Raw genomic sequence first — 16,037 nt, 5'->3', positions numbered from 1 at the left:
ATTCTTATGAACACATGCTCGTTGTGTCTAAATGATGATAACCCTAATAACACTTGCATGTTATGTCTAAATTATGATAATCCTAATAACACATGTATATTGTGTCTACATTATAATAACCCTAAAAAAACCATGCGTGTTGTGTCTAAATTATGATGACCCTAATAAGCACATACGTGTTGTGTCTAGCTGATGATGACCCTAATAAGCACATGCATGTTGTGTATAGATGACGATAATCCTGGTGAATGCTAAATTATCTTCAAAATTGTTTGTTTGTTTTTGTTTTTTTCGAATTTCGCACAAAGCTACTCGAGGGCTATCTGTGCTAGCTGTCCCTAATTTAGCAGTGTAAGACTAGAGGGAAGACAGTTAGTCATCACTACCCACCGCCAATTCTTGGACTACTCTTTTACCAACGAATAGTGGGATTGACCGTCACATTATAACGTCCCCACAGCTGAAAGGACGAGCATGTTTGGCTCGAAGAGGTTGCGAACCCGCGACCCTCAGATTACGAGTCGCACGCCTTAACACGCTTGGCCATGCCGGGCCATCTTCAAGATTTATTAAGAATTTGTAAAATATATTTATTACATTTTAGGATTGAACTTGAGAGAGAGTTATGTCCAATAGGTCACAGCAATATATATCAACTTCCATAATACTGTCTCTATAAGAATCCTTTCAAGTGACGCAGCGGTGCGCCTGCAAATTTACATGCTAGGTTTCGATACCCGTGGTGGCTAGAGCACAAATAGGCCATTGCGTAGTTTGTACTTAACTTCAAAGAAACAGACCCTCTGAGAAGCGAGCGCCACCTGTGTCACTGTTGCTCAATCAATTGAAACATGTGATAATAAATGAAAATGAAAATTTTACGATAAAATCAGAATATACTTAAATACTAAACGTATCCATATACGTAAAAACGAAACTGATTGCATCGTGTTGCGAAACGTTCGATATGACGCCTCTTTAAATAACGCTTGTAATAACATCTACAGTTTCCGTTATTACCGGAACGATTTTGTAACTCCTATTGTTGTGAGAACACGTAATCTTAGGCTGGCTTTCCAACAATTCGTCATCACTCAGCGACTTTAATCGGTATTAAAATACGTAAATAACTTATTCACATAAAGTTAAATAATTTTGTTGTTGTTGTTACATCACTTATTCACATAAAGTTCAGTAGTTTTACTGTTGTTTTTTACATCACTTATTCCCATAAAGTTCAGTAGTTTTGTCGTTGTTTTTACATCACTTATTCACATGAAGTTCAGTAGTTTTGTTGTTTTTTACATCACTTATTCACATAAAGTTTAGTAGTTTTGTCGTTGTTTTTACATCACTTATTCACATAAAGTTCAGTAGTTTTGTTGTTGTTTTATATCACTTATTCAGTAATTTTGTTGTTGTCGTTACATGTGATGAACGTAATTCTCAAACTGTTAATTTAGTTTCACTATTTCTAAAGTTTTGCAATTTGAATCATTTACAGCAGACGACTCGAGCGAAGTGTTTCAGATTCTGTGTAGAACCTTCTTGAAAGAAGAAAATAAGGAAGATGGCTGTACGTTTGGAACAAATTCGAATCTATCTAAATACTTCTACAATAATACCATAGTTTCGGTAAATTGACTTGACCTGTTTAATTACTCATATTTTATCATATTTTCCTACAGACTGTAGAAGACACGGAAACGAGTTTAAACTGTTAACTCTATGTCAGCTTTCTTGTGAAATATAGTTTGTTGCCAATCAAGTCCTGATAATACGGAAATAACCGTATGAGGACGCTGCGCACGTGGTTCCCATCATCTGCAGAGGTTTCGATTTTGTTAAATGGTTTTCAACAGTTTTATATGAGTGGTTTTCACCATGTACATGGTCCAAAAATAATTAAGTTTTCATCTCACGCACACATAGCAAAAATTATTTTAGTCTCAATGTTTCTAATAGGTAGTTTTCACATTATTTTAACAGTCAAATTCAGAATTGAGTTCATTTTTGCTACCTTCGAGTTTTGACAATTTATAATGCTTATTTTGTGTGTGTGTGTCTCACTTTTTTTTGTTTCTGGAAAGCCAACTAACAGATATGTATAAACATGCGTGTGTTGAGTTTGGTTGGAAATTAGCGCAAGGCTACACGAAGGTTATCTGCGTTAGCCGTTCCTAGAGATTCTTGGGTTATCCTTTTATCAACAAACAGTGAGATTGGCCGTCACATTATAACGCCCTCACGGCTGAAAGGGCCAACATGTCTGGTGGAATGGGGATTAGTACCCACGACTCACAGACTGGGAGTCGAACGCCCTAACCACCTGGCCATGCCCAGACCCACGACTGTTGTGACATTTTACAATGTCTAATTTTCGTACAATTCGATAACAAATGAAGTATGCATTAAGTAATTTAATGGTTCATTCATTGAAATTCAATATTGAATTTTTCGTGTTATCAATACCTTTGGTAAAGACGCAGCAACAGGTGGAAGTATGTCACGTGATCAATTTAAATATAAAGTGACTGTACAGTTGTATCGGTTAGAACAGCGTTTAATTTGTAAACCGTGTTTACCGTTTGAAATAAACAATAGGTAAATTGATTTTAACTGTCTTCGTGATCATTTTAGTCTGTTTGTTTCTTTTTCGCGCAAAGCTACACGAGAGCTATCTGCGCTAACCATCCCTAATTTAGCAGTGTAAGACTAGAGGGAAGGCAGCTAGTCATCAACACCCACCGCCAACTCTTGGGCTACTCTTTTATCAACGAATAGTGGTATTGACCGCCACATTATAACGCCCCCACGGCTGAAAGGGCGAGCATGCTTGGTGTGATGGGGTTTCGAGCTCGCGACCCTCAGATCATTTTAGTACCCACCGTATAAAACCAACTATATCAAATGTATAACGTATACACGAATTACGTTTTATCTTTACTATTCGAGAAATGGTTCTAACAGTGCTATTTACATATTTATAATACCTTTTCCTTACCAGGAGTGAATAAAAGACACTGTTGATCGACAGTTAATAGGACTAATCACTGGCTAGCGTGCCGAACTATGAGTTCGAACTTCCATAATTCTTACCCAGATACCGCCAAAAATTAAATAAATTTGTTAAAAAGTCGTTTTCTGCACTTTGGAGCCACAAGTAACAGTATTCGATTATAGTAGTTCACGAAGTTGGCGGTGTATTGTGTTGATTAGTTACCTTTCATCTGGTGTGTTATTTCAAAATTAGGAAAATTCTAGTAAAGAGAGGCCTCAAGTAGTTTCACGCGAAATTGAACAAACTCGAAAACTAACATGAATTTTTTTTTACCTAGTATAAAAGGTAACAATAACGTTTCTTTCTTTTGCTTTTACTTATTGGTTGCAGCTGCGTGACGTTTAAAACGCAAGAAGCTCACAATAACTTTTTTGAAACCTTATTGGTGGTGGTAGCTATTCGACTTTCCAACGTCATATTTTTACTTAGCGCCATCGTCGGCCAAGGATGGCGACCCCGAAGGAAAAGGTTCTGTACATGTTCTTGTATGCTGAAAGCAGATCCGTTGTGTATGTTTAATAGACCTCTGTACGGTACTTGTCATGGACGCGCCTTATTTTAACTTATTTGTGAAATAGGTTAAGTAATTCAAGGAAACCCGTAGCGTCTTTAAAAGGAGGCCCCATACCAGAGAAGATGACGTGGTGTGTATTCACGAGGCCATAAAACACTGAGCCAGTACAGACCTGTAGATACCACGTACGGCATTGCAAAATGTAATGCACGAATGATTGCGCTAGTATGCCTCCGCACTTCGACTGGTACAACTACCTGAACTCACAAACAAACCAACACGATAAACATTTGCTTCTGACGTGTTGAAGCACTACGTCTTCCTCATGCAAAGCCACGCTTTCCATTGAAACGACTTTCCACGTGTGTTCGATACAACTGCCTAAAATTCAGGTGTTATTAAAAAGACATCGAAATGGAGTCTAAAAGTGAACATATGGCACGGTATGTCAAGGTTGTTGGAACCTTCTTCTTTGGCTGTAAAGATTGTAAGGGTAAACATTATGTGGACTCCAGCAAGTTGTTCTAACTCGGAGGACTTGCAACCAGTTATGTTTCCCAACAGGATGGTACTACTCCAAACTGAAACCCAGAAAAATAAACAGTGCTTCAGTTGGAAGACTTTCAACAAGGTATGACTTCCAACAGGACTGTACTCCTCCACAATGAAACCCAGAAAAATAAACAGTGCTTCAGTTGGAAGACTTTCAACAAGGTATGACTTCCAACAGAACTGTACTCTTCCAAACTGAAACCCAGAAAAATAAACAGTGCTTCAGTTAAAAGACTTTCAAGAAGGTATGACTTCCAACAGGACTGTACTCCTCCACACTGAAACCCAGAAAAATAAACAGTGCTTCAGTTGGAAGACTTTCAACAAGATATGACTTCCAACAGGACTGTACTCCTCCACACTGAAACCCAGAAAAATAAACAGTGCTTCAGTTGGAAGACTTTCAACAAGGTATGACTTCCAACAGGACTGTACTCCTCCACACTGAAACCCAGAAAAATAAACAGTGCTTCAGTTGGAAGACTTTCAACAAGGTGTGACTTCCAACAGGACTGTACTCCTCCACACTGAAACTCAGAAAAATAAACAGTGCTTCAGTTGGAAGACTTCCAACAGGGCGGTACTCCTTCACACTGAAACCCAGAAAAATAAACAGTGCTTCAGTTGGAAGACTTCCAACAGGGCGGTACTCCTTCACACTGAAACCCAGAAAAATAAATAGTGCTTCAGTTGGAAGACTTTCAACAAGGTATCGCTTCCAACAGGACGGTACTCCTCCACACTGAAACTCAGAAAAATAAACAGTGCTTCAGTTGGAAGACTTCCAACAGGGCGGTACTCCTTCACACTGAAACCCAGAAAAATAAACAGTGCTTCAGTTGGAAGACTTTCAACAGGGCGGTACTCCTTCACACTGAAACCCAGAAAAATAAACAGTGCTTCAGTTGGAAGACTTCCAACAGGGCGGTACTCCTTCACACTGAAACCCAGAAAAATAAACAGTGCTTCAGTTGGAAGACTTCCAACAGGGCGGTACTCCTTCACACTGAAACCCAGAAAAATAAATAGTGCTTCAGTTGGAAGACTTTCAACAAGGTATCGCTTCCAACAGGAATGTACTCCTCCACACTGAAACTCAGAAAAATAAACAGTGCTTCAGTTGGAAGACTTCCAACAGGGCGGTACTCCTTCACACTGAAACCCAGAAAAATAAACAGTGCTTCAGTTGGAAGACTTTCAACAGGGCGGTACTCCTTCACACTGAAACTCAGAAAAATAAACAGTGCTTCAGTTGGAAGACTTTCAACAGGGCGGTACTCCTTCACACTGAAACCCAGAAAAATAAACAGTGCTTCAGTTGGAAGACTTTCAACAGGGCGGTACTCCTTCACACTGAAACCCAGAAAATAAACAGTGCTTCAGTTGGAAGACTTTCAACAGGGCGGTACTCCTTCACACTGAAACCCAGAAAAATAAACAGTGCTTCAGTTGGAAGACTTCCAACAGGGCGGTACTCCTTCACACTGAAACCCAGAAAAATAAACAGTGCTTCAGTTGGAAGACTTTCAACAAGGTATGACTTCCAACAGGACTGTACTCCTCCACACTGAAACTCAGAAAAAATAAACAGTGCTTCAGTTGGAAGACTTCCAACAGGGCGGTACTCCTTCACACTGAAACCCAGAAAAATAAACAGTGCTTCAGTTGGAAGACTTCCAACAGGGCGGTACTCCTTCACACTGAAACCCAGAAAAATAAATAGTGCTTCAGTTGGAAGACTTTCAACAAGGTATCGCTTCCAACAGGACGGTACTCCTCCACACTGAAACCCAGAAAAATAAACCGTGCTTCAGTTGGAAGACTTTAAACAAGGTATGACTTCCAACAGGACAGTACTCCTCCACACTGAAACCAAGCGTGGTTCCAGCATATACTGACATGTAGATATGAGATAGTTTCCTCACTGATGTTTGTTTGTTTTGTTTTTTGAATTTCGTGCAAAGCTACTCGAGGGCTATCTTTGCTAGCCGTCCCTAATTTAGTAGTGTAAGACTAGAGGGAAGGCAGTTAGTCATCACCACTCACCGCCAACTCTTGAGCTACTTTTTTACTAACGAATAGTGGGATTGACCGTCACATTATAACGTCCCCACGGCTGAAAGGGCGAGCATGTTTGGCGCGACGGGGATGCGAACACGTAACCCTCAGATTACGAGTCGCTCGCCTTAACACGCTTGGCCATACCGGGGCCTCACTGATGTTACCAGTAATTTTATACTTGAAACCACCCTTTTGATTAGCCATCTTTTGCTTCTTGTAACTACACATCATAGTAGTAAAGTTTCTTTGTTCATACAATATTAGCTGCCATTATTCATTTTTTGGTTCATTTCTTTTACGATTTCTAACTCCATTTTTTGTCTGCTTTTAGGAAGCTTGAATGTTCCGCTGGCTTTATGCAGAATGTTACTGTTCTATGAGAAATTAAATTGCCGAACCAGCTTTTTTGCTATCTTTGGTGCAGGAATCGTGAGTGACTGGTCATAATGGTCTGAAATACTGCTCTTCCTTTGCTTTCACACTTTATTTACCCAATCCCTACATTTTCTGACCAGACTAATCTTCACAGATCCTAGTAGCAACAAATGTGTATTCCTTCTGAGATCTGGTATTGATGAATGATATCGGTGGTGACTGTATAACATGTCTCCAATCATGACTGTCTCTTGAGGATTTTTCTTGTTTTAAATCAAGCACAAAGCTTCACAATGGGCTATTCGTGCTCTGTCAACCATGGGTATCGAAACCCGGTTTTTAGGGTTGTAATTCCGTAGGCATATCACTGTACCAGTGAGGTTCGACAGTTGAGGAACCATTGCTTTGTTTGGCTGATGTCTCGTAAGATCGCTGTGGAGCTGGAATGTCTCAATTGAAAAAGGACATCGACAGTATTAACGGAATGTATGGTCTTTACACAGCAAGACCTTAGACTAAAAATTATGTTTCTACATATTGTTGGTGTTCTCTAACGATGATGAAGATTGTGACGTATAATACGTCCCTGATGAGGACTGAAGAGATACATCCAGTTTGAAACAGATTGTTTTGTACCTTTTCAACCTTATCTAATCATGGAGCACTAAAACTGATCATCAGCACTGCACAGTCCAGGATCAAGCAGACAAAGACTTGATGGAGCATAATCAGTATGTGTTATTCAACATTCTGTTGCAAGAGGGAAGACAGCTCTTGGACAACGCTTGTGTGTTCAGATCATCACTCTTATAGCACACCCAGTAACTCAAAGAGTGTTTCTCTGACGAAGAGTTAGAACACAGAGCTGGATAACGTAAAGGATAGATCACTCATTAGCCCTAATCAAGATCTTGAAATAGTTTCAGAGACCAAAGATATCACTCTTGGAAAATATTAACAATTAATATCTTTGTTCCAGATTAAGTAACACCTGGTTGTATTTCCTTTTTACTATAAGTTGTTGCTTTGTTGTTTTTTACACTGTAATTTTGAAATGTTATTCTTGGAATGTATAAAATAGTTTTTTCTTGTTTTTTATGTTATACAATAACATGGTGAAATATTTATAGTTTTATTATTCTTTCAAAATACTTACTTATTTTCCCCCAGTGGCACAGCGGCATGTCTGAAGATTTACAACGCTAGAAACCGGATTTCGATACCCGTGGTGGACAGAACACGGATAACCCATTGTGTAGCTTTGAGCTTAACTTCAAACAAACTTACTTAATTATTAATTTATATGCACACTAAATCTAAGATTTTCCAGTCTCGATGGTGTTCCAGCAATAAGCTCGAAGTATTATAATGGGCCTGGCATGGCCAGGGGGGTTAAGACGTTCGATAGTCTGAGGTTCGCAGGTTTGAATCTCTGTCGCATCAAATATGCTCGCCCTTTCAGACGTGGGGGCGTTATAATGTGACGATCAATTCCACTATTCGTTGGTAAAAGAGTAGTTCAAGAGTTGACGGTAGGTGATGATGACTAGCTGCCTTCCCTGTTACATTATTTTACATTGCTGAATTAGGGACGGCTAGCGTAGATAACCCTCGCGTAGCTTTGCGCGAAATTCAAACCAAATTCAAACAAACTTCAAAGAAAGAAACAATCCCTATTTAATCCTCACCCACTCACATGTATTTACTAATCCTCATCTAACATTCGAAGTCCTTGTTATACTACTGTGTGAAAGATACAAACACTTTTTTTATACTTTAGCGGATATCGACAGACCAGCAAATAAAACATTTTGCAAAATAGCAGTATTTTATTGGTTTCAGTAAAGAACGGAAACAATGTCATGCGTCACTAAAGACACGTCCTTTTCGAAATGTTGTGGCAATAACATTTAACATAACGAAAACAGTCACGCGCTGAGGTGTCCGTTTTGCCATTTATCTCGTCCTATTTGTATCGTTTACTGGTAATTCCATGTTGGTCAAAAATCTTAAAGCAGGTGAGACAAAATACATAGTTATTTAATCACACATTAACGTATTGAGCAGTTGTTTAAACCAATGAAAAGTTAGGAAAATCTTAAGTTTATAGCAATATCTTTCCGCTAAAATATCAATGATTTAGAATTAAGACATACGATATTCTGGAACAGGTAAAACAGTTTTCTAGATAGGGTTATATGAATTCGAAATGATACCTTGAATAACGCTTTGAAGAAGTGCATAGTTTTTGTTCGTGGCAAGCTTATAACGTTTTATCCTATACTTTTTTACTTCGTGTAAATGAAATAAAACAAATTATTTATTGTTTGTTCATTTTTTTATAATTATAATATTCGCAGGTTTACAACGCTGAAATCAGGGGGTTCTATTCTCTATGGACGCAACGTATAGCCCGATATAGCTTTGCTATAAGAGAACGTCAACGTTTTATAATTTCAACCCTCTTTATTCACATAAGTTATTGAAATTTAATATTTTTCGCTGTTTCAATGTCTCTTTGAATACACAAAAGGCTATGTATGTATCGTCATAACTTTTAATATGTTCATAATAATACGTTTATATATATATATATTAGAATACTTTAAAATATTCTTGTTTTATTTTCAGAGAGCTGTGCAGTAAAAATTGGATACACACTGGATAACGCTTGAATTTCAAGTTGTTAATACCAAGTGTTTACGCGCGTTAAAATATGAAAGACTGTAATGGCTGACGTAGAAGGTATATTTATTGTTCTGATTCTCGCCGCTATTTTCTCAATTTTGTTTGCCGTGATTATTTGGGCCTGTTGTCTGCACGGTGCGCCCAAAACAGACAAGCGTGAAAAAGAATACAGTCGTCAAAAACCCAAACTGACTGCACAGGAGCAGCCATCTGGTAAAGAACAACCAGAAGTGGAGGCTAACACGAAACAAGAAGAAATTACAGTTCAACCAGACTTTTTGAACGGCACTTTAGATAAAAAACTGGTCCAGTTACTAAAAAAGGAGAAGTTGAGTGCTGACCAGAAAAGACAGTCTCTAGAAACCTTGGTAGCATCTGTGATGTCAACAATAAACTTCGCCGTTTCCTTAGCTCCTTACTTAACAGAGACTGTTGATCCGGATTCACCCTTGAACAACGTTAGTGTTTATCATGAAAACGGAAAGGAACCAGAAAATCCAGTTGCTGAGAATATAGCAAAAGAAGAGCAGTGTCGTCAGACAGCACTTGAAGACATTTGTGTTGACATAGAAACACCACAGGAACAGTTTCTGTAAGCTTTAATACGCTAATATAAAAAACTTTTGATGAAATACAAACTGGTGAAAGTAGGGAGAAAATCCAATTGTTTCCTAAATTTAAGAAAACTTTAGCCTATAATCAACATGTAAATCTGTTAACGCGTGCTGTACTATAAGCACAGTAAACACTGTGTATGTTTCATTCCACTTATTTTGTCTCTTCCTGACACGAATGATTTTTGCCTGCACTACGTGACTTTTAAAAACAGTCACATAATGCATATGAACCTCTCAGTTAACCTCACTGTAATGTCATCCTATACATAGTGCGCGATATTTTCATAGACCTTATTCTTGGATGTACAGGATTTCCTCTTATTTTACGGTTCTAAGCACTAAAAGCTCGAAAGATATTGCAATTAATACGCTTAACTTACATCAGTGTAATAAAAATCACATTAGACTGTAGATACGTTTCTTGACATTCCGCTTAATTAGGTATAAATCAGAGGTGTGCACGTATTTCAGATCTATCCTTCGTTTGCTACGTTTTAGTAACTAAGACACTGTTCATTCAATACCAGAATTTGTCATAAACGGGCCCGGCATGGCCAAGCGCGTAAGGCGCGCGACTCGTAATACGAGAGTCGCGGGTTCGCGCCCGCGTCGCGCTAAACATGCTCGCCCTCCCAGCCGTGGGGGCGTTATAATGTGACGGTCAATCCCACTTTTAGTTGCTAAAAGAGTAGCCCAAGAGTTGGCGGTGGGTGGTAATGACTAGCTGCCTTCCCTCTAGTCTTACACTGCTAAATTAGGGACGGCTAGCACAGATAGCCCTCGAGTAGCTTTGTGCGAAATTCCAAAAAAAAGAAAAAAAATTGTCATAGATGTTTATATGTGCTCTCGGCCGACGTCTTTATTACAGTGAACGATGTTTAGTAAAACCGTTTAACGAAAGTTACGTTTTTGACACTACTTTTTAGTCGGAATTAAAGATGAAAATTGTGGTAAGGATATCTATTTTCCTTTTGTGATATAATGAGAACTATTTGGAAACATAAGTGAAAACAAAGGATAAAGAAAGTAATAGGCACAAGTTAGTAGTAATTAACTTTTTAAGTTTCTGGTTATCAAAATGGGAGGCAGATCTGTGTGGTATATACTGTTTTCTATCTGCTTATATCTTATAGAATATGTTCAAATTTTATTATTTATGGATGTAGATTCCACATAACACATTGAACGCACAGTAAAGTTAGGCATTTATTATTTCTACTGACCGTCACGCTATATTTTAAGATAATGAATTTTATTATGTTTGGCTTGGCATGGCCAAAGTTGTTAAGGCGTTCGACTCGTAATCCGAGGGTCGCGGGTTCGAATCCCGGTCGCACCAAACATGCTCGCCCTTTCAGCCGTGGGTGCGTTATAATGTGACGGTCAATCCCACTATTAGTTTGTAAAAGAGTAGCCCAAGAGTTGACGGTGGGTGGTGATAACTAGCTGCCTTCCCTCTAGTGTTACAGTACTAAATTAGGGACGGCTAGCACAGATAGCCCTCGAGTAGCTTAGTGCGAAATTCAAAACAAACAAAGCAAACAAATATTTTATTATGTTTCATTGGGAACATCCGATCACGTGGGTAATGCTAATCGGTCTGAGCTAATCCTACGTTAAACAGGTGAGTAACGTGAGATTTGTCCAATGTTGAACACGACATCAACAAAATTAATCTTGGTAATGAAATCCTCTGAAAATGTTAGAACAACTTCATATCTAACTCATCAGAAATGTGATTGTTCATTATGGCAAATAAAGTATATTTTCACTGTATTTATTTAAATAAATATTGGGTTTCTGATTGTGCAGTTGTCTTTCTAAATCAGTTAAGAGAGTACAGTATTATTTCTAAATCAGTTAAGAGAGTACAGTATTATTTTTAAATCAGTTAAGAGAGTACAGTATTATTTCTAAATCAGTTAAGAGAGTACAGTATTATTTCTAAATCAGTTAAGAGAGTACAGTATTATTTCTAAGTCAGTTAAGAGAGTACAGTATTATTTCATAGTAAATATCTTGATGAATTTAGTAAGGAGGAAATCAGTTCTATCTGAAAATACCACAGAGTAGATAGGAAGCGCCCTCTAGTTGCACAGCGGTATGTCCTCAGACTCACACTGCTAGAAACCGAGTTTCAATACCTATGATGGGCAGAACACAGATAGCCCATTGTGTAGTTTTGTGCTTTATTCCAAACAATCAATCAAATAGGAAGGAGAAAATGTTGGGGTCATAACTACGAGATATCTTATTTTAGTGTTTTTGTGTCTCGTCTTCCATGTATATGTATAAACTCTAGTGTATTTAGGTTTAACTGCTTCCATACTAAAGAACTCATGAACAAGAGATATAAATAAGTTAGTCAGAGAGAAAAAATATTTTGTGCAAGATAACTATCATGTCTCGAATATTTGACCGATGCTGCAAGGGTCCATTACTTTTTCTTCTCATTGTGGCCAGTGACTTAAAAAGGAGAGCAAACAGTGTCTGGTGAACTCTGATCAGACGACCAAACTTTTCCTATAAAGAATGGCTTTAGTACCAAGGATGTATAAATGACTGAGAGTCATCGCAATTGTATGCTGCTTGATAAGTGGGAGACTGGATGGGTTAGTCTCTATGGTCCCCATACTTTCACTAACTCAAGTAGCCTGACTTTAGTCCTGGCCAAAAATGCACGATGATAGAAAAGTGGATGTGCAGTTTGTGGATTGTGTTCGCCAATAAGATTTACTTCACTGGAACGTGAGTTAGAGTAGAGTTAATTATAAGAATAGTAACATATAGAGCTTCTCAAGCAAGGAGGTAAACTGCTAGTATGGTCAATGATCACTGGCTCAAGCAAAAACGATGGATGAGATGTCGAGAGTAACTCATCATTTGGCCATGTGAGACCAGAATTTGACCACTTATCTAAGGGCCAGGACCCTGAGGACGCCCAGCACACTTGTACTCGTGATGTCGATAATACCTTAGCGAGGTGTTGGCCTAGAATTCGTGGAGGAGAAGCTTTGGTCATAACCATGGGCTTTCTACGAATTAAGAAAGAGAAATTACGTGCACGGCTTTGGGTGGTATAGTAAAAGGAGATCCTAATTGTTTCCTGAAGTGTTTCAGGCAGATAACTCTCTGAAATGGTTCGTCTCTAGTACAGGCTGCCCAAAGACCGATCTGAAGTTTGGACATTACAAACCTAGAATCAGTTAAGCACCTCAGTGGGATACAACTGTGAATCTGTGAGACAGTCATTACTCATTTTTACTGATACTTGGGCAATTCATGAGGCTGAGTTCAAAGTTTTGAAGAAGCGCATCATCGGAGGCCTATTTCGTTGTAATGACGACATGTAGCATTTGCATGTGAAGGCATACCTGTTTTTGGATCGAAAAGACATCTTGGTGGATAAATTTATTCGGGAACGTTCTGCGGAAACACATTAATAAAGAAAGTTTCTGTTGCGACAAGACATGTAGTGATAGTTTCAAACTATTCAGAGGAGAGGAAGAAACCTGCTGTACTTCATGCAGGCCATCATGCATAGGAACCTCCATCACAACAGAGTTCAGCCATACGAAGAACTGACCAGCCTCGCACATGTCCTAGCAATGTAGCACAAGCATCCAGTGAGCAGGCAGAGCTGTACTACTCCTTCTATTGTTTATTTGATGCTGACCGTTCTTCCAGGTTATGAAAGAGAAAAACAAAATATCTACTTTGCATGTGGAACGTTTGGTCACCGTAAAGTAAACTGCAAAGCAACTAAACATGCAGCAAAGTAAGCAATATTTCAACAAACTGTTCAACGTGCCAAAGAAAATACACAGGAAGTGGTAACTTCTATTACTACAAATCCAGAAAAAAAAACCCTAGTCAAACCTGGCCACTATCCAAAAGTGAAGGGATTGATTTCATGATAATGGGTGTCGAACCATGAACCCTCGGAGCTTGAGTTCAGGTACGTTATTTACTTGGCTGCGCCATCTTCTCTCAGAAAAAGTAATTAAAAACATATATGAAATAAACCTTCAATTCTTGTTCCTTTAGTTTTCAAATCTTCACTGAAAACCTCTCAGTTCTAAAAAAAAAAATCAGAAAAATAACAATTCAAAACCGAATTTTATTTTTAAACACTTAAGATTTCCATATAAATAAATATATATCCATATTTATAAATATATATATATATACTGAATACACAATAAAATTGTTTAAAACAACTAGCACTTGAGTGTGTGTTTTATTTATAGCAAAGCCACATTGGACGATCTGCTGAGTTCATAGAGAGGAATCGAACCCCTAATTGTAGCATTATAAATCCGTAGACTTACCGCTGAATCAGCGGGGCACAACTAGCACTTCCCTATAAAAATCTATTTGAATAACTTTGTTATATAATTTACTTTACCATTAACAAAAAGCAATATAATATAAAAAATTATTTTCATGAAACAAAGTTTATCTTTCTTAAGTTTTTAATTAATATCATATTTCAAAATAGAGTTCTCATCAAAATTTTCTTACAATTAATATTTTTGTTGTTGTTTTGTTTGTTTTTTGAGGGGAGGGAAATGGTTCTTACCTTTTAAATTCTTCACGTCTCTCAACTAGCATAACTTAGTTAAATTCGCCTTCGGTTTCCGAAGTGTTAATAAATTATTATAACCTTAATTTGGCCTGGCATGGCCAAGCGCGTAAGGCGTGCGACTCGTAATTCGCGGGTTCGCGCCCGCGTCGCGCTAAACATGCTCGCCCTCCCAGCCGTGGGGGTGTATAATGTGACGGTCAATCCCACTATTCGTTGGTAAAGAGTCGCCCAAGAGTTGGCGGTGTGTGGTGATGACTAGCTGCCTTCCCTCTAGTCTTACACTGCTAAATTAGGGACGGCTAGCACAGATAGCCCTCGAGTAGCTTTGTGCGAAATTTCCGAAAACAAAAACAAACATTTCTGTGGAATGTGTTGATTTTCAATAATGTATAATAAGTTGTGCATACATAATAAACTCCAAAAATATATGTTTCTTATATAGAGCATTGTTTTAAAGTGTCTTAAATACGAAAAACAAGTACTCGAAACTTTAAACGATGAATCACTTTATTCTCAATAATGTGAAATTTTGTTGTGTTGCTACTTCTGTGTGAATAACTTTCTTATCTAATTTGTGTAACCACGCTAATTCGAATCATTTGATCTAGACAAATCTAGATCTAGACGGGTAAAAACTACAAGTGAATCTACTGGTTAGATACGTTATTATAAATGGTTTTATAAAGCATGTCTTTCACAATTTAATATTTATTAGCAAATAAAAGTTTTAATAACTATAGTTTCAATATAAAGTTATGCTTAACAGCTTTTCAGCTTAGTTTAAACATTCTACCTAGTAATTTATTCATGTGAAGTTAATTTGAACTTTTAATGTAATGACATTGCCTGTTTTTGCTTATTATAAAATGGTAAAGTTTATTTTATGAAGTTAACATGACCAACACATTAAAATATTGGAATATATCGAGGCCTATACTGTTCGTAAACAGACTTCTTTTCTCTCGTTATATTAAAAATGATAAAAGCAAAGTGAATGGTGCGACACGTTACCTACATAAGTAGTTTTATAATTTAATAAATATTTTAATATAAAACAGTTGTGTGTATTAACCCTAACGGAGCTGTAGAAGCGAAACGTTGGTTAAAATATTTAAAATATCATTTACGTATAAATGTATCTGTAACGTATAGGCTTTTTTTTTTCTACACCTTTTATCTACATGGTTAAATTTGTTACAGCCGACAACACTATCAAGGGACAGCGTTACGTGAACACTACATGGGTCAAAATTGTTACAACTAGCAACAATGCCAAAAATACAGTTGCAGATTAATTATAAAAACTTTAAACAATATGAAATAATTAATAGTCTCATTTTGACTTTACTTATTGATAAAATATATTTTATTACAATTAACAGCTTTTACAGTAAAAAAGGTTAGTTTTTAAAACTAACTTTTCGTCATACATGTCCTAAAAACTAATCTTGCTTACTGTTAAAGCTGTGAATTGTAATAACATGTCAAAGAATGTTGTTTACTAACTGCTTCCTCTGTATAAATATAATAGTACTATTTGTTATCTGTCCATGTAACTGTTTCGCAGAGTGTGGATGGATC

At 37.5% G+C, this 16,037-nt stretch overlaps 1 protein-coding gene across 2 annotated transcripts; it reads left to right on the top strand.

Moving 5' to 3' along the window:
• Positions 1 to 5,709: 5,709 nt before the first annotated feature.
• Positions 5,710 to 11,675, top strand: LOC143228943 (uncharacterized). 2 transcript variants are annotated; one of them, XM_076460445.1, is made up of 2 exons: positions 5,710 to 5,960; positions 9,195 to 11,675. In XM_076460445.1, the coding sequence occupies exon 2, from the start codon at positions 9,293 to 9,295 to the stop codon at positions 9,845 to 9,847; it is 555 nt and encodes a 184-aa protein (XP_076316560.1). In that variant the 5' UTR covers positions 5,710 to 5,960; positions 9,195 to 9,292; the 3' UTR covers positions 9,848 to 11,675. The 2 variants fall into 2 exon arrangements, with proteins under 2 accessions (XP_076316560.1, XP_076316559.1); XM_076460444.1 differs by lacking the exon at positions 5,710 to 5,960 and adding an exon at positions 8,063 to 8,581.
• Positions 11,676 to 16,037: the final 4,362 nt, after the last annotated feature.

Source organism: Tachypleus tridentatus, chromosome 10 (genome assembly GCF_004210375.1).
Source record: "Tachypleus tridentatus isolate NWPU-2018 chromosome 10, ASM421037v1, whole genome shotgun sequence".
NCBI lineage: Eukaryota > Metazoa > Arthropoda > Merostomata > Xiphosura > Limulidae > Tachypleus > Tachypleus tridentatus.
This window is presented reverse-complemented; position numbering and strand designations above follow the sequence as displayed.

Bases quoted from the DNA above. Each gene is read 5' to 3' on its own strand.
- LOC143228943 (XM_076460445.1), top strand. From the start codon at position 9,293: ATGGCTGACGTAGAAGGTATATTTATTGTTCTGATTCTCGCCGCTATT.